Below are 25,427 nucleotides of genomic sequence, written 5' to 3'. Positions count from 1 at the left end.
TTATTCAGGGAAAATCTCTATCTGTCCCGCTAATTACTAGACGCTGGCTAAAATAAAAGAACTTACCTCTTTTGAGATGTTGAAGTCCGTTTCCCAGTGTTTGACATAGGAGCTCAGCCAAGATAGCATGAAGTAAAAAGGCTGCACCGTTTTTCCACCTGCATCTCCATTCCGAATCTCCACATTGCCAACAAAATTAGCTTACTTTTAGTGTGTATTTCACACTATGTTGAGGTAAAAATCTGAGTATAATGCTTGTATGGATGTCAACCCCAATACATGTTCATGTCATTGTCATCAATCAACTGCATTACAGTTAAACATGACTACCACCACCAATTTCTGTATACTATCTATGCTACCATTTTATACGAACGGGAGTTAGCATTTAGCAGCCACTTTTTCTAAATCTAAAAAGGGACAACTTCTAAATGTTATGCAGCCAAATATATCTAAATCTTATTTTAGTAACCCCATTGTGGGCATTTGTTAGATCTGATTTGTAGGCCAATCCAGCATCCTATCCCCCACGGTCTGCATTCCATTGACCTCTTTACGGCATCTATCCCCATTACCTCCCGATCTGCTGGGGACAATAAAAGGACACTAAAATGTGCAGTTTTGTCACACATCACAATGCCATAGATGTGACAACTTTTGAGGGAGCCTCAAATTGGCATGCTGACTGTAGACATGTCCACCAGAGACTGTTGCCAGATAATTTAATGTTAATTTTTCTACCTTAAGCCGCCTCCAACGTTGTTTTAGAGACTTTGGCAGTACGTCCAACCGGCCTCACATCCGCAGACCTCGTGTAACCACGCCAGCCCAGGATCTCCACATCTGGCTTTTTCACCTGCGGGATCATCTGAGACCAGCCACACGAACATCTGATGGAACTGAGGAGTATTTCTGTCTGCAATAAAGCCCTTTTTGTGGGGAAAACCTCACTCTGATTGGCTGGGCCTTGCTCCACAGTAGGTGGGCCAGTCTGCCAAGTGGGTGGGCCTATGCCCTCCCATGCCCATCCATAGCTGCGCCCCTGCCCAGTCATGTGAAATCCATAAATTAGGGCCTAATTCATTTATTTAAATTGACTGATTTCCTTATATGAATTGTAACTCAGTAAAATCATTGAAATTGTTGCGATTATATTTTTGTTCAGTATAGTAAAACATTGGCTAATAACAGACTGTGTCCTACAGACTAATCCAGCTGCTGATGATGACGTTGACACCAGCTTCAGTAGTACAGAGCCTGTAGACCCATTGGATGAAAGTGTTCAGCCTGGAATGAACTCAAGCGCAGCATGATCTGACTTTGAAACAAGCCGACAGCCAAACGTATTTATGAAAGCACAATACCCTCTTGAGAAAACACAATCACTAATACACCAAGTGCTCTTCAAACTTTTCACATTCTTGCAGTCAGTTCTTAGGCATGGGGGAAAGGGGCTGTTAGTATCCTCGTTGAGCTTATTCACTCTACTGTTGGCAGTGCTTGTCTAGTCAACAGCACAACTGTAGGTGGTCATACACAACAATACACAACTAGACTCTCTACAAGTCAAGCCCCACTCAAACTTTTCACACCTTTGTTAACAGTCCATCTCAATGCCCCGTTATTGACTGAGTGTAATTATACACATACCAGTCTACTGTACCCTTTTTTGTTTACAGATTAACATGTTTTATTGTATGGTTACACATCCTCATGATCGGTCTTCATGTTTTACACATCCTCATGGTCAGTCTTCATGTCTTTCCAGGAGACTTGCAGAACAAACAAATCTTCTGCGTGAGGTCGAAGCAGTGGGTGGTGAAGAAAGAGAGGCTTGTCTACTTGGCTGTGGAGTGCAGAAAGGACCAGACTGTTGTCTACAAGGAGCCAGAGTCACAGCCCCCCCAAACCTAACATCCCTGCCAACATCGCCGCAGCGTCAAAGCTTGCTAAACCAGCTGCCATTACCCAAAACAAGGAGAGGTTCACCAGCTGAAGAACATTCTGGAACTTGGCTGGAACATTCAACCAACACAACATCCATATTCTGTTAGACTGATGTTGTAGTATAATATAAAATTGTAACGGAGACACAGGGAGCTCCTCCTCGGAGTGCTAGATGAAGGGGGAGTAATCAGGGAAGTGATGAACTCCCCCCTCTGACGTGCGGCTCGAGCCGCAGGACGACGCCGGACCCGAGGGCAAAGAGCGGGCCGGTCTGGACGGCGAAAGCGGAAATCTCAGATGAGATTAGTCTGTCAATGTAGGAAAGAAGTAGACATGGCTTGTATTCAGGACAAAGTTTATTTGTTCTGGGGACCGTGGTAATTTTACACAGCAGTATGCAGGAATACAGTATATACAGTAGAAGAAATACTAATACTAACGCTTTAAATAAATACTACAGTTCTACAAAGGGAATACTTGCATATGGTGTGTTTGGGTGGTGCAGTGAGGTGATCAGAGTCACTTTGATACAATGGGAGTTTGCTGTTATGGGACCTTTCACATCTTGAGTCATCAATTTCTTTGTATCCAAGCGGTATCGTCTGTGAGAGAAAGAAGAAAACGCTATTACACATTCATGAGCAATCGTTGTTTACTGTCTGTATTCCTACTGTAGCAGCATGCAGTAGAATATGAGACATCTCACAGACATGTTAACTAGCTAGCTAGCTACAACACACAGGTATAGGTACCCCAAGGCAGGCTTTCAGCTTGTGATGACTGGACAGGCTCACAGCTTGTGATGATTTTACTTTACTGTAACCTACATCCCAATACAATAACATTACTGTTGTTATTTGGATCATGGACATTAGTGTAGTGAACTTGTATGAAGGGCATTCTTTAATGATAAAGTTCAATGATACACTTACTGGGCAGTTTATTAGGTAACAGCAGTTCATGAAAGTGGATCGCTCCATTTTCCGTGGCTTGCTACAATGCCTTCAGAAAGTATTCGTACCTCTTGACTTATTCCACATTTTGTTGTGTTACAGCCTGAATTCAAAATGGTTTAAATATACACTGCTCAAAAAAATAAAGGGAACACTTAAACAACACAATGTAACTCCAAGTCAATCACACTTCTATGAAATCAAACTGTCCACTTAGGAAGCAACACTGATTGACAATAAATTTCACATGCTGTTGTGCAAATGGAATAGACAAAAGGTGGAAATTATAGGCAATTAGCAAGACACCCCCAAAAAAGGAGTGATTCTGCAGGTGGTGACCACAGACCACTTCTCAGTTCCTATGCTTCCTGGCTGATGTTTTGGTCACTTTTGAATGCTGGCGGTGCTCTCACTCTAGTGGTAGCATGAGACGGAGTCTAGAACCCACACAAGTGGCTCAGGTAGTGCAGTTCATCCAGGATGGCACATCAATGCGAGCTGTGGCAAAAAGGTTTGCTATGTCTGTCAGCGTAGTGTCCAGAGCATGGAGGCGCTACCAGGAGACAGGCCAGTACATCAGGAGACGTGGAGGAGGCCGTAGGAGGGCAACAACCCAGCAGCAGGACCGCTACCTCCGCCTTTGTGCAAGGAGGTGCACTGCCAGAGCCCTGCAAAATGACCTCCAGCAGGCCACAAATGTGCATGTGTCTGCTCAAACGGTCAGAAACAGACTCCATGAGGGTGGTATGAGGGCCCGACGTCCACAGGTGGGGGTTGTGCTTACAGCCCAGCACCGTGCAGGACGTTTGGCATTTGCCAGAGAACACCAAGATTGGCAAATTCGCCACTGGCGCCCTGTGCTCTTCACAGATGAAAGCAGGTTCACACTGAGCACATGAGCACATGTGACAGACGTGACAGAGTCTGGAGACGCCGTGGAGAATGTTCTGCTGCCTGCAACATCCTCCAGCATGACCGGTTTGGCGGTGGGTCAGTCATGGTGTGGGGTGGCATTTCTTTGTGGGGCCGCACAGCCCTCCATGTGCTCGCCAGAGGTAGCCTGACTGCCATTGGGTACCGAGATGAGATCCTCAGACCCCTTGTGAGACCATATGCTGACACATGCACATTTGTGGCCTGCTGGAGGTCATTTTGCAGGGCTCTGGCAGTGCTCCTCCTTGCACAAAGGCGGAGGTAGCGGTCCTGCTGCTGGGTTGTTGCCCTCCTACGTCCTCCTCCACGTCTCCTGATGTACTGGCCTGTCTCCTGGTAGCGCCTCCATGCTCTGGACACTACGCTGACAGACACAGCAAACCTTTTTGCCACAGCTCGCATTGATGTGCCATCCTGGATGAACTGCACTACCTGAGCCACTTGTGTGGGTTCTAGACTCCGTCTCATGCTACCACTAGAGTGAGAGCACTACCAGCATTCAAAAGTGACCAAAACATCAGCCAGGAAGCATAGGAACTGAGAAGTGGTCTGTGGTCACCACCTGCAGAATCACTCCTTTTTTGGGGGTGTCTTGCTAATTGCCTATAATTTCCACCTTTTGTCTATTCCATTTGCACAACAGCATGTGAAATTTATTGTCAATCAGTGTTGCTTCCTAAGTGGACAGTTTGATTTCATAAAAGTGTGATTGACTTGGAGTTACATTGTGTTGTTTAAGTGTTCCCTTTATTTTTTTGAGCAGTGTATATTCTTCTCACCCATCTACACACAATACCCAATAATGACAAAGGCAAAACATGTTTTTAGAGGTTTTTGCAAATTTATAGAAAATTAAATACAGAAATGTCTAATTTACATACGTACTTAAGCACCTTTGGCGGCGATTACAGCTGTGGGTCTTTCTTTGTAATTCTCTAAGAGCTTTCCACACCTGGATTGTGCAACCTCCCTGGTCTTTGTGTTTGAAATTCACTGCTTGACTGAGGGAGCATACAGATAATTGTATATGTGGGGTACAGAGAGGAGGTAGTCATTCAAACGTATTTAGGCTTGCCATAACAAAGGGGTTGAAAAAAAATTGAAAACATTATTCTAATTTGACATTATTTGTTTGGTATTTTGGTATTTTATTAGGATCCCCATTAGCTGTTGCAAAAGCAGCAGCTACTCTTCCTGGGGTCCACACAAATACAGAATGACATAATACAGAACATCATTAGACAAGAACAGCTTAAGGACAGAACTACATACATTCTTAAAAAGGCACACGTAGCCTACATCAATGCATCCACACAAACTAGGTCAAATTGGGGAGAGGTGTTGTGCCTCGAGGTGTTGCTTTATCTGTTTTTTGAAATCAGGTTTGCTGTTTATTTGAGCAATATGAGACGGAGGGAAGTTCCATGCAATAAGGGCTCTATATAATACTGTACGTTTTCTTGAATTTGTTCTGGATTTGGGGACTATGAAAAGACCCCTGGTGGCATGTCTGGTGGGATAAGTGTGTGTGTCAGAGCTGTGTGTAAGTTGACTGAAAACAATTTGGGATTTTCAACACAATTGTAACGGGTGTCGTCGTCGGATGAGGAATAGTCAGACCAAAGCGCAGCGCGGTAAGTGTTCATGCTGTTTATTTAAACTGAACACAAAAATAACAAAGAAAATGTACGAAACCGAAACAGTCCTGCCAGGTGAAGAACACTAAACAGAAAACTACCCACAAAACACAGGTGGGAAAATGCTACCTAAGTATGGTTCCCAATCAGAGACAACGATAGACAGCTGTTCCTGATTGAGAACCACACCCGGCCAAAACAAAGAAATACAAAACATACAAAAATGAACATAGAATGCCCACCCAAATCACACCCTGACCAAACCAAAATAGAGACATAAAAAGTTCTCTAAGGTCAGGGCGTGACAACAATGTTTCTTATAAAAACAAGAAGTGATGCAGTCAGTCTCTCCTCAACTCTTAGCCAAGAGAGACTGGCATGCATATTATTAATATTTGCCCTCTGATTACAATGAAGAGCAAAACGTGCCACTCTGTTCTGGGCCAGCTGCAGCTTAACTAGGTATTTTCTTGCAGCACTGTGGACCACACGACTGGACAATAATCAAGATTAGACAAAACTAGAGCCTGCAGAACTTGCTTTTTGGAGTGTGGTGTCAAAAAAGCAGAGCATCTCTTTATTACGGCTGGACCTCTCCCCATCTTTCCAACCATTGAATCTATATGTTTTGACCATGAGTTTACAATCTAAGGTAACGCCAAGTAATTTTGGCTCCTCAACTTGTTCAACAGCCACACCATGCATTAGCAGATTCAGCTGAGGTCTAGCACTTAAGGAATGATTTGTACCAAATACAATGCTCTTAGTTTTAGAGATGTTCAGGACCAGTTTATTACTGGCCACCCATTCCAAAACAGACTTCAACTCTTTGTTAAGGGTTTCAGTGACTTCATTAGCTGTGGTTGCTGATGCATTTATGGTTGAATAATCAGCATACATGGACATGCTTTAATGCTAGTGGCAGGTCATTGGTAAAAATAGAAAAGAGTAGAGGGCCTAGAGAGCTTCCCTGCAGTACACCACACTTTACATGTTTGACATTAGAGATGCTTCCATTAAAAGAAAACCCTTTGAGTTCAATTAGATAGATAGCTCTGAATTCACGATATGGCAGAGGTTGAAAAGCCATAGCACTTAAGTTTTTTCAACAACAGGTTATGGTCAATAATATCAAAGGCTGCACTGAAATCTAACAGTACAGCTCCCACAATGTTCTTATTATCAATTTCCTTCAACCAATCGTCATTTGTGTCAGTGCAGTACATGTTGAGTACCCGTCTCTTTAAGCATGCTGAAAGTCTGCTAATTTGTTCACAGAGAAATAGCATTGTATTTGGTTAAACACATTTTTTCCCAAAAGTTTGCTAAGAGCTGGCAGCAAGCTTATAGGTCTGCTGTTAGAACCAGTAAAGGTGTAACGGCTGTTGGAAGGAGAGGACCAAGGTGCAGCGTGGTAAGTATTCATAATACTTTTAATAAATACGAACACTTGAACAAAAACAACAAAGCGACAAACGAACAGTTCTGCAAGGTGCAATACACAAAACAGAAAACAACTACCCACCAAGCACAGGTGGGTATGAGGCTTCCTAAGTATGGTTGAGAACCAGAGACAACGATAGACAGCTGCCTCTGATTGAGAACCACACCAGGCCAAACACCTAGAAATACAAAACATAGAACAAAACATAAATGCCCACCCCAACTCACGACCTGACCAAACCAAAATAGAGACATAAAAAGGAACTAAAGTCAGGGCGTGACAGTATCCCCCCCCCCCCCCCCCCCCCCAAAGGTGCGGACTCTGGCCGCAAAACCTGAACCTATAGGGGAGGGTCTGGGTGGGCATTTCACCGCGGTGGCGGCTCTGGTGCGGGATGTAGACCCCGCTCCACCTCTGGCTTGGCCCACTTAGGTGGCGCCTCTAGAGCGGGAACCCTCGCCACCGACCCCGGACCCTAGCAGCGGGCCCCAGACAGGAGGGAGACTCTGGCAGCTCCGGACAGGAGGGAGACTCTGGCAGCTCCGGACAGGAGGGAGACTCTGGCAGCTCCGGACAGGAGGGAGACTCTGGCAGCTCCGGACAGGAGGGAGACTCTGGCAGCTCCGGACAGGAGGGAGACTCTGGCAGCTCCGGACAGGAGGGAGACTCTGGCAGCTCCGGACAGGAGGGAGACTCTGGCAGCTCCGGACAGGAGGGAGACTCTGGCAGCTCCGGACAGGAGGGAGACTCTGGCAGCTCCGGACAGGAGGGAGACTCTGGCAGCACCGGACAGGAGGGAGACTCTGGCAGCACCGGACAGGAGGGAGACTCTGGAGGCTTCGTGCCATGTCTCACCACTGGAGGCTTCGTGCCATGTCTCACCACTGGAGGCTTCTTGCCATGGATCATCACTGGAGGCTTCTTGCCATGGATCATCACTGGAGGCTTCGTGCCATGGATCATCACTGGAGGCTTCGTGCCATGGATCATCACTGGAGGCTTCGTACCTTGGATCACCACTGGAGGCTTCGTGCCATGGATCACCACTGGAGGCTTCGTGCCATGGATCATCACTGGAGGCTTCTTGCCATGGATCATCACTGGAGGCTTAGTGCCATGGATCATCACTGGAGGCTTCGTGCCATGGATCATCACTGGAGGCTTCGTGCCTTGGATCATCACTGGAGGCTTCTTGCCATGGATCATCACTGGAGGCTTCTTGCCATGGATCATCACTGGAGGCTTCTTGCCATGGATCATCACTGGAGGCTTCGTGCCATGGATCATCACTGGAGGCTCCTTGCCATGGATCATCACTGGAGGCTCCTTGCCATGGATCATCACTGGAGTGGAGAGACACACAGGAGGCCTGGCTCTGGGAGAAGGCACAGCACTCACCAGGCTGGGGAGACATATAGGATGGCTAAATCTCGGCGCAGGCACATGACTCACCAGGCTGGGGAGACATGCAGGAGGCCTTGTCCTTGGCCGAGGTACCGGATACACTGGGCCGTGGAGGCGCACTGGCGGTCTCGAGCGCAGATCTGGCCCCACCCGTTCTGGCTGGATGCCAGCTTCCACCCGGTAAATGCGGGACGCTGGCACCGAACACACCGGCCTGTGGATGCTCGGCCGAGACACAGTGCGCATCACCCCATAGCACGGGCCTGACCAATCCCATGCTCGCCACGGTAAGCACGGGGAGTGGGCTCAGGTCTCCAAACTGCCCCCAAAAATCTTTGGGGGGGGCTGCATCTCGGGCTTCCTTGCCAGCCGTGTTCCCTTATACCGCTGCTTTTCAGCTCTCGCCGCCTCCAGTTCTGATTTCGGGCGGCGATACTCCCCCGTTTTTGCCCAGGGTCCCTTGCCGTTCAAGATTTCCTCCCATGTCCAGGAGTCCATTCTTCCACGCTGCTTGGTCCTTTGGTGGTGGGTAGTTCTGTAACGGCTGTTGGAAGGAGAGGACCAAGGTGCAGCGTGGTAAGTATTCATAATACTTTTAATAAATACGAACACTTGAACAAAAACAACAAAGCGACAAATGAACAGTTCTGCAAGGTGCAATACACAAAACAGAAAACAACTACCCACCAAGCACAGGTGGGAATGAGGCTACCTAAGTATGGTTCTCAATCAGGGACAACGATAGACAGCTGCCTCTGATTGAGAACCACACCAGGCCAAACACCTAGAAATACAAAACATAGAACAAAATATAGAATACCCACCCCAACTCACGCCCTGACCAAACCAAAATAGAAACATAAAAAAGGAACTAAGGTCAGGGTGTGACAAAAGGCCGCTTTACCACTCTTTGGTAGCGGAATTACTTTGGCTTCCCTCCAGGCCTGAGGACAAAGACTTTCCTCTATGCTCAGATTAAAAATGACAGATAGGAGTGGCTATAGAGTCAGCCACCATCCTCAGTAGCTTTCCATCTAAGTTGTCAATGCCAGGAGGTTTGTCATTATTGATCGTTAACAATAATTTCCCCACCTCTCCCACACTAACTTTACAAAATTCAAACTTGCACTGCTTTTCTTTCAGTATTTGTTTTTTTATACATACATATAATTGCTCACTTTTTGTTGTGGGCATTTCCTGCCTAAGTTTGCCCACTTTGCAAATGAAATAATCATTAAAATATTTGGCAACATCAAATGGTTTTGTGATGAATAAGCCATCTGATTCGATGAAAGATGGAGTTGAATTTGTCTTTCTGCCCATAATTTCATTTAAAGTACTCAAGTTTTTTTCCATCATTCTTTATATCATTGATCTTGGCTTCATAATAAAGTTTCTTCTTCTTTTTGTTGAATTTAGTCACAAAATGTCTCAATTTGCAGTAAGTAAGCCAGTCAGATGTACAGCCAGACTTATTAGCCACTCCTTTTGCCCCATCTCTTTCAACCATACAGTTTTTTAATTCCTCATCAATCCATGGAGCCTTAACTGTCAGTTTCTGAACAGGTGCATGTTTATCAATAATTGGAAGAAGCAATTTCATAAATTCATCAAGTGCAGCGTCTGGATGCTCCTCAATCACATCAGACCAACAAATCTTTTTAACATCACCCACATAAGAGTCACAGCAAAATCTTTTGTATGATCTCTTATACATTATTTTAGGCCCAGCTGTTGGAAATGTGGCTTTCCTGGATATAGCCACTATATTGTTATCACTGCATCCAATGGGTACGGATATAGCTTTAGAACGAAGTTCTACAGCATTAGTAAAAATGTGATCGATACATGTGGATGATCTTGTTCGTGTAGTGTTTGTAAACACCCTGGTAGGTTGATTAATAACCTGAACCAGATTACAGGCACTGGCTACAGTAAGAAGCTTCCTCTTGAGCGGACAGCTTGATGAAAACCAGTTAATATTCAGGTCCCCAAGAAAGTAGACCTCTGTTTACATCACATACACTATCAAGCATTTCACACATGTTATTTAGATACATCCTGCTAGCACTTGGTGGCCTATAGCAACACCCCAAAAGAAAAGGCTTTAGATGTGGCAAAGGGGACCTGCAACCACAACACTTCAATAACACTTGACATAAGATCTTCTCTAAGCATTACAGGGAAATGGCTCTGAATATATACAGCAACTCCTCCCCCATAAGCATTTCTGTCTCTTCTATAAATGTTATATCATTGTATTGCTACTGATGTATCATCAGTAGCAATTGTGTGTAGGCCAGTGACCAAAAAAATCTCAATTTAATAAATTTCAAATTCAGTCTGTAATACAACAACATTTGGAAAAAGTAAAGAGGTGTGAATACTTTCTGAAGGCACTGTATAAAAAGCAGGCAGACAGGCATCCAGTTACTGTTCGATTGAACGTTAGAATGGGCAAAACGAGTGACCTAAGCGACTTTGAGTGTGGTATAATCATCAGTGGCAGGTGCGCCGGATCCAGTATCTCAAACGGTCGTGCTCCTGGGTATTTCACGCACGACAGCGTTGAGGGTTTACGGTGAATGGTGCAACAAACAACATCCAGTCAGCGGCAGTCCTGTGGGAAAAAACTGCTCATTGATGAGAGGTCAAAATGATAATGGTAAGAATCGTGCAAGCTAACAGGCGGGCCACAAACAGACATAACGGTGCAGTACAACAGTGGTGTGCAGAATGGCATCTCGGAACGCAGAACTCGTCGATCCTTGTCACGGATGGGCTATTGCATCTGATGACCACACTGGGTTCCACTCCTATCAGCTAAAAACAAGAAGCGGCTCCAATGGGCATGCGATGACCTCCACTGGAAAATTGAGGAGTGGAAAAACATTGGCTGGAACATGACAGCAAGTTCAGTTTACTCGAGTGGCCTGTGCAGACCCCAAACCTCAACCCAATGGAGCATATTTGGGATGAGATGGAACGGGCTGTTCACAGCATGAATGTACTGCTGTCCAATCTGCAGCAACTGCGTAATGCCGTCGCGTCAGCCTGGACCAACATCCATGTGGAACGTTTCTGACACCTTGTAGAATGCCCTGAAGAATTCAGACTGTTAAAGAGGCAAAGGGGGGTCCGACCTGGTACTAGATGCGTGTACCTAATAAATTGTCCGGTGAGTGTATGTTACATCCATGTTGAGAAAAACAACTCTGCAGATCCTCAAAATATTTTTAATATTTAAAACTAATGAAAATGTTCACACAGTGGTTTCACTAAATTATTTTATTTCTGTCTTTGATGGGATGAACTCAACATTGTAAAGGTTGACTATTATTGACATATATGGTGGCATTTAAGTGCAATTTAAAAGTTGCATTTAGCAAACTAATCATGTCAAACTTCTGTTGTGGGTTACATGATAACAGAGCATTCAAATTACTTTTCTTCAAACAATAAATAAATGGCATAACAGGCTTCAGAATGACATTTAAAACTGTGAAGATATGAATATTACAGGTCAAATCAAGCACCTTAGAAGTTGAGAAGCTACTAATTCCTTTGGGGCAGGCCTCAGGGTGGATACTTGCTGCTGCGGTGCTTATTCGCTGCTCTGGCAGTCAGTAGCGAGTGCCAAAGCCATGGATTTCCAGTTTGGGGATGTCCCTCTCGTTAGAGAACTCGGCGTGGTCAATGCGTGAGCTGGGACTCCCAACCTTACTCAGCCACACCTTCCTACGGAAAGAGAGAGAAAAGGCCCACAATTCCGAGTCAAAACAACACCTAACAAAATGTCACTGGTATTCAAAACAAGTTCTATAAAAGACACGTAAAATGATTTTCAATTTTCAGGCAATAATCTCTTCTGATAATATAGTACGTAGTTCAGGTGTTTTGATTAGGCTTTTGGGACTACTCCATTGATTCCATTGTACTGGACTAAACAAAATAAAGGGCAGACAATGTATTAAACAATCTATTTGAACCAGGTCTGGTGTCAATGCATTGACAGACATAACAATAAATATTGCCAACTATAGCCAAGATTTGGCTGTAATAGGCCATATGTTTTGAGTCCCCAGCATAACGCAAACACAATGGGATGAATTCATGTTCGTGATAATCATCTCATGGGTGCAAGCGATGAGCTAACACCAGAGGACCTATGTTCCCTTTCCTCGCAGTCTGTACGCTAAATCCCTCATGCTGTATTCTAGTGAATCAAGAGGTCACTAAATGCATTATGGTCCTCTGAGGGCCCATCACTCCATTCTGATTGGATAAGTGCGAGCAGCAAGGCACACCGGTTGGCAGTCGGATGCTTTTTTCAAGGTGGGTCTGTGTTGAGACTGCCGGGAAACATCTTGCGTTAGAGGCTAGGATGGAGGAAATTGACTAACAACAAAAGAGAGATGTATGTATCGTTGCCATGGAAGAGATGTCTCATTCTCTCTTACAAGGGTGCATTGATATTCCCCTACTATTTTGCCTTTCAATGAAATACAAGTAATTCTATTGGTGGTTCCCTAGGCTACGCATTATCAAGTTGAGCACAGAGAGTGTCTGAGCTTTGGGAATACAGGATTTTAAAAAAGCCTAGAAAATACAGACTACCCAGTAATAAAAAAAATGCTGTCTAGTTAACTCTGACAATGTTATACCTCAGTGCTGTCAAATATGTTGATTATTGTGCATTGTCCCTGACAAAAACGATATAAATAACTAAAATGTTATCAATACTGACATTGTAAATATAGGATACACACCAAGGTGTATAAAAGAGAAAAAACACTGAAAATTACAAATCTACTAAATAAAAAAATAAACGCAACATGTAAAGTGCTGGTCCCATGTTTCATGAGCTGAACTGAAAGGTCCCAGAAATGTTGCATACGCACAAAAAGCTTATTTCTCTCAAATTCTGTGCACAAGTTTGTTAGTGAGCATTTCTACCTGACAGGTGTGGCATATCAAGAAGAAGGCAGTCTGAAGGCAAGACGAGAAGGCAGTCTGGCCTAATACTGTAAATGTCCTGGGGACTTTAAGTAGCAACCACCTAGCAGACTGGGTATGGTAACTGCTGGTGGTGAAGGAGACCAGACTACAGAGGGAGTATACCCAAAAAGGCTTTGTAGATGAACACATTGTGACGGCCCTGAATTTTTCTGAACCGTCTCAGTGCTTCTCCTTCCAATAGGGCGCTACCCCTTTAATTCCCAATTAAATAGCCAGCATCAGCTGCGCAAAGGTGGGGTTGTGATGGAGACATGAATGAGGAAGTGGTCAACCCTCAGTTCTGAAGCTTCTCTCTTCCGTTTGTTTTGTTGCATTTAAAAGTGTGCTTTTGTAGCCTAATAGCTAGTTTACCCAAGATCGGATCCACTCTTTGCATCCGTGGACTACACCTCTCCGTTGTTCTTCGTGGCCTTTCTCCGCTGGAGATCTGTTGGCGGATTGGATTGTCTGACTGATCGACTGACTAACGTAAACTCACCCCATTCCGTACAAATGTGCACAACCGCGACATTCAAACGAGGCTGCAAAGAAAACTAAGGGGACTGTAGCGACTGTGTTGACTTCAAAATCTGGGGTATGAACTACGTTTCTATTCAAGCGTTGATCGACATGGCAATGGCTCTATAGTATTGGAGAATAGTTGAAAAAAACGGACCCTTCGTTACATCGTGACGTGTCATGCCGTAACGTACAGCACGCATAATGCTACTATTTCTGTCTTACAATCTCTCTCCACCAGGTGTAGCACTTCTCTCATCGTTTAAAAACAAGAAATGGACAGTGACGGGGGTAAGGGGGGATACCGAGTCATATTTTGCATCGTCACTGCAAACGATCACGACTCTCAAAAAAACTGTTTACTTCTGAAAATCACTTTAGCACCGTCCTAAAAACCCGATTCAAATTCGACACAAACCTTCAAATAGGTATGTCATCACACATTATATAAACTCTTTATAGTGTTTTACTTACATTTTAGAGGCGATAAGGTGATAAGTTGGACAGATCGAGTGAAAAAAAGCAATTTTCCCACACAACATCTCTCCTTCTCACTATCACGCATTAGTTTCGCTTCCCCACGCGCCATTTTTAAAAAGACCCGACGGGGCTCATTGCCTTCTTGAATCATGCAGAAACGGGCAGCGTTTAGGTCATGTAATTTATTTTGTTGGAAAGGGGATAAAGTGTGCTTTACAATGGTATTGACATTACAGTTGATCTGGAAGTATTACGTTTTTGGGGCGCTAAAATAAGGTCAATTGTACGGACCAGGGCGATGTACAAAAGTGAGTGAGTTTACGTTACAACCTTTTTGTATACGGTATTTCATTTGTTTTGGGGTAATGTATACCGTGATGATTTGTAGTTAGTTGAAAGTGAGAACGTATTAGTATTTGATACGCTTTATAGTTGTGTGGTAAAATAATTGTTATTTTGATTGTATGATTAATACTGGGTTTACGCTACACTTGAATGAAAGGACAAACATTGGGTGACAAAGGTCACTTGAGTTCCCTGAACTTCTTTACCGGGCTGGACTCTTTTTAGGCCCGAGGTACAGGACATTTCTGGAGGAAGCAGAGCTCATTATTTGTTATATTGTTATGTGTGTGATCATTTATGTTGGCAATACAACCCGTGCAAAATACAGTTTTTGAAGTTCTTTCCAATGTTTTAAGGGTTTATGAAAAGTGTATTTCCATCCTGACTTTTACATGAGTCCTTTGTATTGGTGTAGACTTGACGGACCAGATGGGACTCATTCCCTCCCAAACCAAAAGGAGAAACCAATATTTTCTCTAGTAGGCACAACCTACCTGGCACCCCTATAAACAATAACCTCAAGTTAAAACCGTTACAACATACAAATGTAGATTTCTGCGCATATGTCTCGACTTGAGGGAACTTTCTGACGCAGATGTCTCAAATTTTGAGGGAGCGCGCAATTGGCATGCTGACTGCATAAATATCCACTAGAGTGGTTGCCAGAGATTACCTTAAACCACCTCCAAAGTTGTTTTAGAGATGTTGACAGTACGTCCAACCGGCCTTAATCAAATCAAATTTTATTTGTCACATACACATGGTTAAGATGCTAATGTGAATGTAGCGAAATGCTTGTGCTTCTAGTTCCGACAACTTGTTAGATATTACTGCACTATCTAACAATTCCCCAACAACTACCTAATACACACACATCTAAAAAGGGGTGAATGAGAATATGTACATACAAATATATGGATGAGCGATGGCCGAGCGGCATAGGCAAGGTGCAATAGATGGTATAAAATACAGTATATACATATGATGAATGTAAGATATGTAAACATTATTAAAGTTGCATTGTTTAAAGTGACTAGTGATCCATTTATTAAAGTGGCCAGTGATTGGGTCTCAATGTAGGCAGCAGGCTCTCTGAGTTAGTGATTACTGTTTAGCAGTCTGATGGCATTGAGAGAAGCTATTTTTCAGTCTCTCGGTTCCAGCTTTGATGCACCTGTACTGACCTCACCTTCTGGATGGTAGCAGTGTGAACAGGCAGCGGCTCGGCTGGTTGTTGTCCTTGATGATCCTTTTGGCCTTCCTGTGACATTGGGTGATGTAGGTGTCATGGAGGGGCAGGTAGTTTGCCACCAGTGATGCGTTGTGCAGACCGTGTGCAGACCGTACCACCCTCGGTTTAGGGTGGTGCAGTTGCCGTACCAGGCTGTGATATAGCCCAACAGGATGCTCTCGATTGTGCATCTGTAAAGGTTTGTCAGGGTTTTGGGTGACAAGCCAAATTTCTTCAGCCTCCTGAGGCTGTTGCGCCTTCTTCACCACAATGTCTGTGTGGGTGGACCATTTCAGTTTGTCTGTGATGTGTACGCCGAGGAACTTAGAACTTTCCACCTGTCCCTTCGATGTGGATAGGGGGGGTTGCTCCCTCTGCTGTTTCCTGAAATCCACAACCATCTCCTTCGTTTTGTTGACGTTGAGTGAAAGGTTGTTTTCCTGACACCAAACTACGAGTGCCCTCACCTCCTCCATGTAGGCTGTCTCGTTGTTGTTGGTAATCAAGCCCACTACTGTTGTGTCGTCTGCAAACTTGTGATTGAGTTGGAAAGTTCAGGACCCAATTGCACAGGGCGGGGTTGAGACCCAGGGCCTCCAGCTTGATGATGAGCTTGGAGGGTACTATGGTGTTGAATGCTGAGCTGTAGTCAATGAACAGCATTCTTACATAGGTATTCCTCTTGTCCAGATGGGATAGTGTGATGGTGATTGCATCGTCTGTGGACCTGTTGGGGCGGTATGCAAACTGAAGTGGGTCTAGGGTAGCCGGTAAGGTGGAGGTGATATAATCCTTGACTAGTCTCTCAAAGTTACTACATGATGACAGAAGTGAGTGCTACGGGGCGGTAGTCATTTAGTTCAGTTATCTTTGCCTTCTTGGGTACAGGAACAATGGTGGGCATCTTAAAGCATGTGGGGACAGCAGCCTGGGATAGGGAGCGATTGAATATGTCCGTAAACACATCAGCCAGCTGGTCTGCGAATGCTCTGAGGATGCGGCTAGGGATGCCTTCTGGGCCAGCAGCCCTGCGAGGGTTAACCGATTTAAATGTTCTACTCACGTTGGCCACGGAGAAGGGGGAGCATAGTCCTTATTAACTGGCCGCAACGGTGGCACTGTATTAACCTCAAAGCGGACAAAGGTGTTTAGTTTGTCTGGAAGCGTGACGTCGGTGTCCGTGACGTGGCTGTTTTTTTGTTGTTGTAGTCTTCGACTTCCTGTAGACCCTGCCACATACGTCTCATGTCTGAGCCATTGAATTGCGACTCCACCGTGTCCCTGTACCGGCATTTTGCTTGTTTGATTGCCTTGCAGAGGGAATAACTACACTGTTAATATTCAGCCATATTCCCAGACCTCTTTCCATTGTTAAATGCGGTGATTCGCGCTTTCAGTTTTGCGCGAATCCCGCCATCAATCCATGGTTTCTGGTTAGGGTAGGTTTTGATTGTCACAGAGGGTACCTTATCTCCAATGCACTTCCTTATAAACTCACTCACTGAGTCAGCGTATAGATCGATGTTGTTCTCTGAGGCTGACCGGAACATATCCCAGTCCGCGTGATCAAAACAATCTTGAAGCCTGGATTCCGATTGGTCAGACCAGCGTTGAATGGTTCTAGTCACTGGTACATCCGGTTTGAGTTTCTGCCTATAAGATGGTAGGAGCAAGATGGTCTGCTGGTCGGATTTGCCAGCCCAGGACCTCTACATATGGCTTCTTCACCTGCGGGATCATCTGAGACCAGCCACCTGATGAAATTGAGGATTATTTATGTCTGTAATAAAGCCCTTTTTTGGGAGATTTTATTTTTTGCCAGCCCACCCATGGCTGCGCCCCTGCCCAGTCATGTGAAATCCATAGATTAGGGCCTAATCAATATAGTTAAATTGACTGATTTTTGTCACGTTCGTTTGTAGAAACGGACCATGGCGCAGCGGATGTTGAGTTCCACATAATTTAATGAATAAAGTGAAACTTAGAAAAGACAAAAACAAACAATAAACTAACAACGAACCGTGACTACAGAGATGCTACGTGCACTAACTCAAAACACAAAATTCAATATCCCACAAACACAGGTGGGAACAAACACTACTTAAATATGATCCCCAATTAGAGACAACGATTACCAGCTGCCTCTACTCCACCATAGAAAATAAGGACTCTCTATGGTCAGGACGTGACAGTACCCCCCCAAAGGTGCGGACTCCGGCCGCAAAACCTGAAACCAAAAGGGAGGGTTAGGGGGGGTGTCTAGTGTCGGCTCTGGTGCAGGACGAAGAACCCTCTCATCCCGCGGATTCTCCAGCATCGGGGGAGGCTCCGGTGCGGGACAAAGAACCCGCTCAGCTCGCGGCTCTGGTGCGGGCCGAAGAACCCGCTCATCCTGCGGATCCAGCCATGGACCCAGGCTGAACACTTTTCCCGGATCGGAACAAGATGCCGAGGAAGGCTCCTGCCCTGGAGTGGGACTGGACGCCGTGTTCGGACTGGGCATCGGCGCAGAGGAGAGCTCCTGCCATGGAGCTGGACTGGACGCCGTGTTTGGAAGCTCCGGGCCGTGGACCGTCGCCTGGAGGTTCCGGGCCGTGGACCGTCGCCTGGAGGTTCCGGGCCGTGGACCGTCGCCTGGAGGTTCCGGGCCGTGCACCGTCGCCTGGAGGTTCCGGGCCGTGGACCGTCGCCTGGAGGTTCCGGGCCGTGGACCGTCGCCTGGAGGATCCGGGCCGTGGACCGTCGCCTGGAGGTTCCGGGCCGTGGACCGTCACCGGAAGCTCTGGACTGGGAACCGTCGCCGGAAGCTCTAGACTGGGGATGGTCGCAGGAAGCTTGGTGCGTGGGGCCGGCACTGGTGGTACCGGACTGGTGACACGCACCTCAGGGCGAGCGCGAGGAGCAGGCACAGGACGTACCGGACTGGGGTGGCGCACTGGAGGTCTGATGCGTGGGGCCGGTACAGTTGGCACCGGACTGGTGACATGCACTTCAGGGCGAGAGCGGGGAAAAGGAACAGGACGTACTGGGCTGTGAAGGCGCACCGGAGACCTGGTGCGTATAGCCTGCATCAATGGTACCGGTTCAATGACACACCTCGCACGGCAAGTGCGAGGAGCTAGTACAGGACGCACTGGGCTGTGGAGGCGCACTGGAGACCTGGCGCAAATTGTATCGGAACGATGACACACTTCGCATGGCGAGTGTGAGGAGCTAGCACAGGACGTACTGGGCTGTGGAGGTGTACATCTGGGCGAGTGCGAGGAGCAGGCACAGGACGTACCTGACTGGGGAGGCGCACTGGAGGCCTGATGCGTGGGACCGGCACAGATTGCACCGGACTGTTAACATGCTCCTCCAAACGCCTGCGTTGCCGCATACTCCTCGCCAACTCCATTCTCCGGTATCCCTCCTCGCACTGTTCCATTGACTCCCAGGCGGGTTCTGGCACTCTCCCTTGGTCGACCGACCACCTCTCTACCTCCTCCCATGTTGTCACTGGTTCACACCTCGGCTCCGCCGACCACCCCGTGTGCCCTCCCCCCAAAGAAATTGGGCTGTCCTTGTGGCCGCGAACCCCGGCGTCGTCGCTGTTCTCCCTTCTCTCCTTGCGTCTCCCGCCAAGGAAGGCGATCCTGTCCTGACAGGATTTCTTCCCAAGTGCAGGATACACTCTCCTCCTGGGCACTCTGCTTGGTCCTGTTGTGGTGGGATATTCTGTCACGTTCGTTTGTAGAAATGGACCAAGGCGCAGCGGATGTTGAGTTCCACATTATTCATAAAATTAAGTGAAACTTAGAAAAGACAAAAACAAATAAACAATAAACTAACAACGAACCGTGACTACAGAGATGCTACGTGCACTACGTCAAAACACAAAATTCAATATCCCACAAACACAGGTGGGAACAAACACTACTTAAATATGATCCCCAATTAGAGACAATGATTACCAGCTGCCTCTAATTGGGAATCATACAAATCACCAACATAGAAACATGAAAACTAGAACACCCACATAGAAATAATAAACTAGACTAACCCCCCAGTCACGCCCTGACCTACTCCACCATAGAAAATAAGGACTCTCTATGGTCAGGACGTGACAGATTTCCTTATATGAACTGTGTAACTCAGTAAAATCTTTGAAATTGTTGCATGTTGCGTTTATATTTTTTGTTCAATATACATTGACAAACTACTATAGCACATTTCTGAATCACAGACCACACACATACAAACAGAGCATTTTAAATAGGTACTACATTCGGACATAGGCTATTACAGTATTATACACAATGTATTAAGTGCATAGATCTGCCCAGTTTTTCAGGAAACTAAACCCTAACAAAAGAAAACAGGGAAATTGGAAAATAATTGCACTTGCTAGCTGCCAAGGGAGGGAGGTATTTAGCCAAATGAATCCTTTAAGAACACCCACCCTTGCTTGTTTACATTTCCCTATCTCACATCTCTGAGTAGTTGGCAGAGGAAGACCTTTATTGGATGTCTATAACCTTTCTTACCCCTTTGCGTTTTCTATAGAGGTGTGAGTAAGCGCTTTGAAAACATGCTCCTTCTCTCTCACTCTACCACATCCGCCGGTCAATAACCCCCCCCCACCCCCCCCCCCACCCAATGTACACAGTGGAGCCCATCTGTGTTCTCAAGCGCAGGCTGCTGCTCATTGTTTTCAAGGGAAGAACTGGGAGGCTCCAACCCTCTCACTGGTTTGGGGAAGCTAGATAGCATTGAAATGCTACACATTGTGTGGATGAGTCAGTAAAGTGCCTTCATCGTAAAGTGGTACCATTACTTTGTGTACTGTTTGACAAGCGCCCTTTGAGACATAGCTAGATCTAACATTCCAACAACATCTTGGATTAGTTCAAATTAAGCTAGCCTTATCTCCACACTACTGAAAAGGATAATTCAGATAAAAGGCCCCAAAAAATACAGATGAAGTGGTGGATATCAGGACTAAGACATGGAACGAAAGGAGTTAAGTCAGCAGACTAGCAATTCCAACCCTGCCAAAGAGAGGTGGAAAGTAAGACAGGGGAAATATTTATTGTTCATGAGGGAGAGAGAAAAGAGGGGGGAATGCAGGCAGACTCCAGCAGATTCCAACCCGCCTGCTCTGTCTGTTTCAATATTTAATGACCAAAAACATTTCTGTTCTCACATCTCGTGTTCGCAGGCCGGAATGAAAAGGAACACTTTTTTTGTGCCGCAAAAGCTCAACCCTCAAAAGGCAGTGTCAGGCACAGTTGAATGACTACAAACACTGCCGTGTGTACATAAAGAAATACACATACTTCAAGAGGAACCCTCTCACCAAATTTCAGAGCTAGATAAATACTCTATAGCCAATGGGTGGAGGAGCTGCCCAGAGATGAATGTTGAGGTAGTTTTTATAATGTACCATTTTTCATCACATAGCACATTTACCATTATGTAAGTCACAATAGAAATTAGAAACAAGCCAAAGGATTGACGATCCATTGCAATCAATCTCTCACACACACACACACACACACACACACACACACACACACACACACACACACACACACACACACACACACACACACACACACACACACACACACACACACACACACACACACACACACACACAGGTCAGGCTTTGTGAAAGGAAATACTCCCCTGCTGGCCGGACCCTCCTCCAGCTCTCCAGTACATCTTGTTCCCATTTCCCAGTTCGTAGAAAACCTGGTGATATAATCCACAGCTCGACCCAGGCTGACTTACTTTCCCATGTACCTCGGTTTTAGGAACTACAGGCTGAGCCACACCCACCAAGCAGGTCAGGGAAGTAGTAAGATGAAGTTGCCCCTCAACACTGATCTGAAGTCAGTTTAGCATCCTTCAGTTTTGTGCAAGCATGGGCAAAAGGGAGTTCCCTGAGATAAACAAATGAGAAGCCGGCACACGGAATATTGCTGCTCCCCAGTGCTTTATTTCTGCACCCAAATACTAATTCCTTTTTCTCAGTAATATCCTTTAGTCCAGCATCGGTATTTGCAAGTTTAGGATGTGCATATCACCCTCCTTTTCTTCAAGAGGGAGTTTCTACCATACACCAGTCTATTCCTCTTAAATCCATGAGGGGGAGTTTGTGAGCGCACCCTTTGGGGATAGAGAATCAGACCACAGCCTGTGACTAGGCATGGGAAGCTCTATTCTAGAGTATTCCATGGGGCAGGGATCATCAACTAGATTCCGATGTGTGCCAATTCCTTCTTGAGCGTATGGTCAGGGGGCCGAACATACTAAAAAATATTTTTTTGACTGCAAATTGACCGCAAGAAGCACAAACAGATATAACATTTGACTAAAACATCATCCTTTCAAACATTGCTTACATTTGTATATGGTCACATATCTCTCTATGTCTGGGAATACTTTGGAGCAGATATAAAATTTAAAAAAATCACTTAGCGCTGATTAGCATTTTTTTAAATATCCAACAATAAAATAAATTTAAAAAATAAATCCCCCCCCCAAAAAAACCCACCAGTTGGGGAACCCTGGCATTTGGTAATAGTCTGGGCATATGATGACACCTACTGGCAAATTACTACTTTGCATTCTCAATATACAAAGGTATTATCTCTAGTAAAGACAGTAAGGAAGTAAAAATGTATGTCCTCTGTTAAGCTCTCACAAGTGTGATGATATTAAAGTAGCTGCATGGTGTCAGTGATACTCTTGCCTGGTTTCAACCAAAGTAACTGCTCTGAGGTATGCCTACATTTTATTACTATCTTTTGCACTGACTCTTACAAATGCTCAATGTACACTCACTGGACTCTAACCACACTCACACATACTACACTGACACTAACACACACACACACACACACACATTGATGCCACACACACACAAAAATTCACACTCTTCACATACACTGCTGCTACTCTCTGTTTATTATCTATAGTCACTTCACCTCTACCTACATGTACATATTACCTCGACTAACCCCGTACCCTTACACATTGACTCGGTACCAGTACCCCTTTTATATAGGCTCGTAATTGTTATTTTATTGTGTTACTGTTTTTCCTTTAGTTTATTTAGCAAATGTTTCTTACATTATTAAAACTTTGCATTGTTGGCTAAGGGCTCGCAAGTAACCATTTCACAACAAGGTCTACACCTGTTGTATGCAGCGCATGTGCAAAAAACAATTTGATTTGATACATGTAGTATAGAGATCATTAAACACTTTACTTGCAAGTATGAAGTGGTATTAGTTGTTAAAAGCATGTATGAGCCTTTATGATTAGAATAAGGCGTATAATGTTATCTCTCTGTGTGGCAACCAACTCAAAAACTGTCTTTAAATGGTAATGCAAAATACAAATATTGAGTGTTGTGATGCTGAGGGCTAAATTCCATTGAACCAGCATTGCGGAATCATATAAAAATCCCAAAAAATAATAACAGGTAGACCTGCCCCTCAGGTAGCTGATTCTTTTACAGAATAAGATGTGTTCAGTAGAGGAGGCTGGTTTGACTCCGTTCCATTGATTCCTTTCCAGACATTTGAATGAGCCCCTCCTCCTATAGCTCCTCCCACCAGCCTCTTCTGGTGTGCAGTAGTTTGTAAACCAAGACATTGCTTATACATTCAAATGGAATGATTCATTGAATCGTGTCCTGTCTAATGAATTGTATTGTCTATCTCAGAGTGGACTTACATTTCATTGACCTTGTCATGGGGCCCCTGTAACTGGCCAATCACTGTTCCTTCTCTTGTGTTCTTCACCCAGCCATTAACACCCAGCTTCTTCCCCTGGTCTTCTGTGTACTGGAAAACACAGGACCAAAAGAAAGGAAGGAAAAACGGCACAGGGGGTGTAATGTTAGTGCAGTAACTGGGGTTATCTTCTTATAAAGATACCAATGTACAATGTATTTTAGAAATGGAACCAATGATTCTCTACACAGTGTAGCCCACACACACAGTGTGGGCTACATGAAAATGCTAACACGCTTCACTTTATCAATACGTATGGAACACAGAATTTAAAAAGAGGAGTACAGTTAGATGAAAAAGGGGAAAATACTAACATGTTGCAAATCAAAATGGAATGTGATAGGTTTTAAAATATATATATTTGTTCTACTTTTATTTTATATTAGTATTGTTTTTTTTTTAAATAGTCTTTTACATGTTGAGGAAAATGTAAGTTAAGTTGCTCACCATTCTGAAGCAAACACCTGTAAGAACAAAACAAACATGAAAAGAAATAAGGGTAATTCATATCCAAATATTCCAGATTAGCTACATCTTGCTTTATTGACCTGATCCTTTCAGAGACTAGAAACTGTAGAGAATCCAAGGGGCCATACACAGTCCTCTTTGGTTCTCATTCAAACCATTGACCACAGCACAGCCAATGCGTACAACAGTCCTGACGCGTGTAATACTATTGGAAACATCAGAAATTATACTTTCATATCACCCCAAAATATTTTTTTCAAATACAAAATATACACTTACTGTGCACCGTCTTAACACAGATTCCAATTTCCTTTACCTGAACTATGACACTTCCTGAGCTAATGGAATCTAAGGCAAAACTAAATTATAACATTGTCTCAAAGCTATTACACGTCTTCCCCTGGTCTTTTTTGTTGTTGTGTATCTTCTGTATTTGTAAAGTTATTTTGGGATGATAATTAAGTTCGCAATCAAGGATAAATTGTTTTTAATTAAGAGCATTTCATGCCTAGATCAATTCCCCTCAAACAATATTCAATGGGCTAACTTGAAGGGCTAACTTGCACCATGCCATAGGGGGAAACAATTGCATTTGAAAATATGGATAGCAGCATGCTATGTTTCGGTTGCACAGTGAAAATTGTTACCAAACTTGCCTACTCAGTGAATCTACTTCAGGCAGTGTGCATTGTGTGAGTTGACGATTTTATATACAGGCACAGGCTCACCCCTAAGGCAGACAACTGAACATGCGCAGGGTAGCCTAGTAAGCCTACCTACCCTGGACGTTCCCGAATATCTCGAAATCTACAGAGGCAAGCTTTTCACCTCCAACATCAACGTTGGTAGACATGGCAAGTAAAATAACCACTGTGGATAAAACTAAACTATATAGGCTTTTCACACTACCCATGCAATAAACCCAGGCCCTCTCCCGGCTAACAGATGTAGCTACTTTAGTTGCTTTGCTCAACGACAAGTCTGAGCTATACCCTGCTCACTGCCACCATTTTTCTTCTGCTTATGCGTCTTCTTCTAATTTAAGCAACTTTAGTGGTGAATTACTACCACCTACTGGACCAGACAGAGAAGGTCTAAAACCTGCCTAATCTCGGAAACCCTGATCTAAAATCGTGCGTAACTGCGTCAGATCCTCCATACCGTCTGTCCACGAGAGGTTAAACCCTGTGATAATATATTAGTTTTTTTGTGTTGGGGGGTTATATTTGTCCTGTTACACACAAGTGCGTAATGACAATGTATTGACAATGTATTGTTTTG

General features: G+C 44.7%; 1 protein-coding gene across 3 annotated transcripts; it reads right to left on the bottom strand.

Moving 5' to 3' along the window:
- Window positions 1–11,591: 11,591 nt before the first annotated feature.
- LOC139566354 (acylphosphatase-2-like) lies at window positions 11,592–25,186 on the bottom strand. 3 transcript variants are annotated; one of them, XM_071387483.1, is made up of 4 exons: window positions 24,927–25,186; window positions 24,126–24,142; window positions 23,620–23,729; window positions 11,592–12,056 (listed from the first exon to the last, which is right to left on the bottom strand). In XM_071387483.1, exons 1-4 carry the CDS (start codon window positions 25,057–25,059, stop codon window positions 11,942–11,944), a joined length of 375 nt encoding a protein of 124 aa, XP_071243584.1. In that variant the 5' UTR covers window positions 25,060–25,186; the 3' UTR covers window positions 11,592–11,941. The 3 variants fall into 3 exon arrangements, with proteins under 3 accessions (XP_071243584.1, XP_071243595.1, XP_071243590.1); XM_071387494.1 differs by having other exon boundaries at window positions 24,875–24,987; XM_071387489.1 differs by having other exon boundaries at window positions 24,803–24,941.
- Between the last annotated feature and the right edge of the window lie 241 nt (window positions 25,187–25,427).

Source organism: Salvelinus alpinus, chromosome 2 (assembly GCF_045679555.1).
Source record: "Salvelinus alpinus chromosome 2, SLU_Salpinus.1, whole genome shotgun sequence".
NCBI classification, from domain to species: domain Eukaryota; kingdom Metazoa; phylum Chordata; class Actinopteri; order Salmoniformes; family Salmonidae; genus Salvelinus; species Salvelinus alpinus.
Note: the sequence above shows the minus strand (reverse complement) of the source record. Positions and strands in the feature narration are given on the sequence as shown.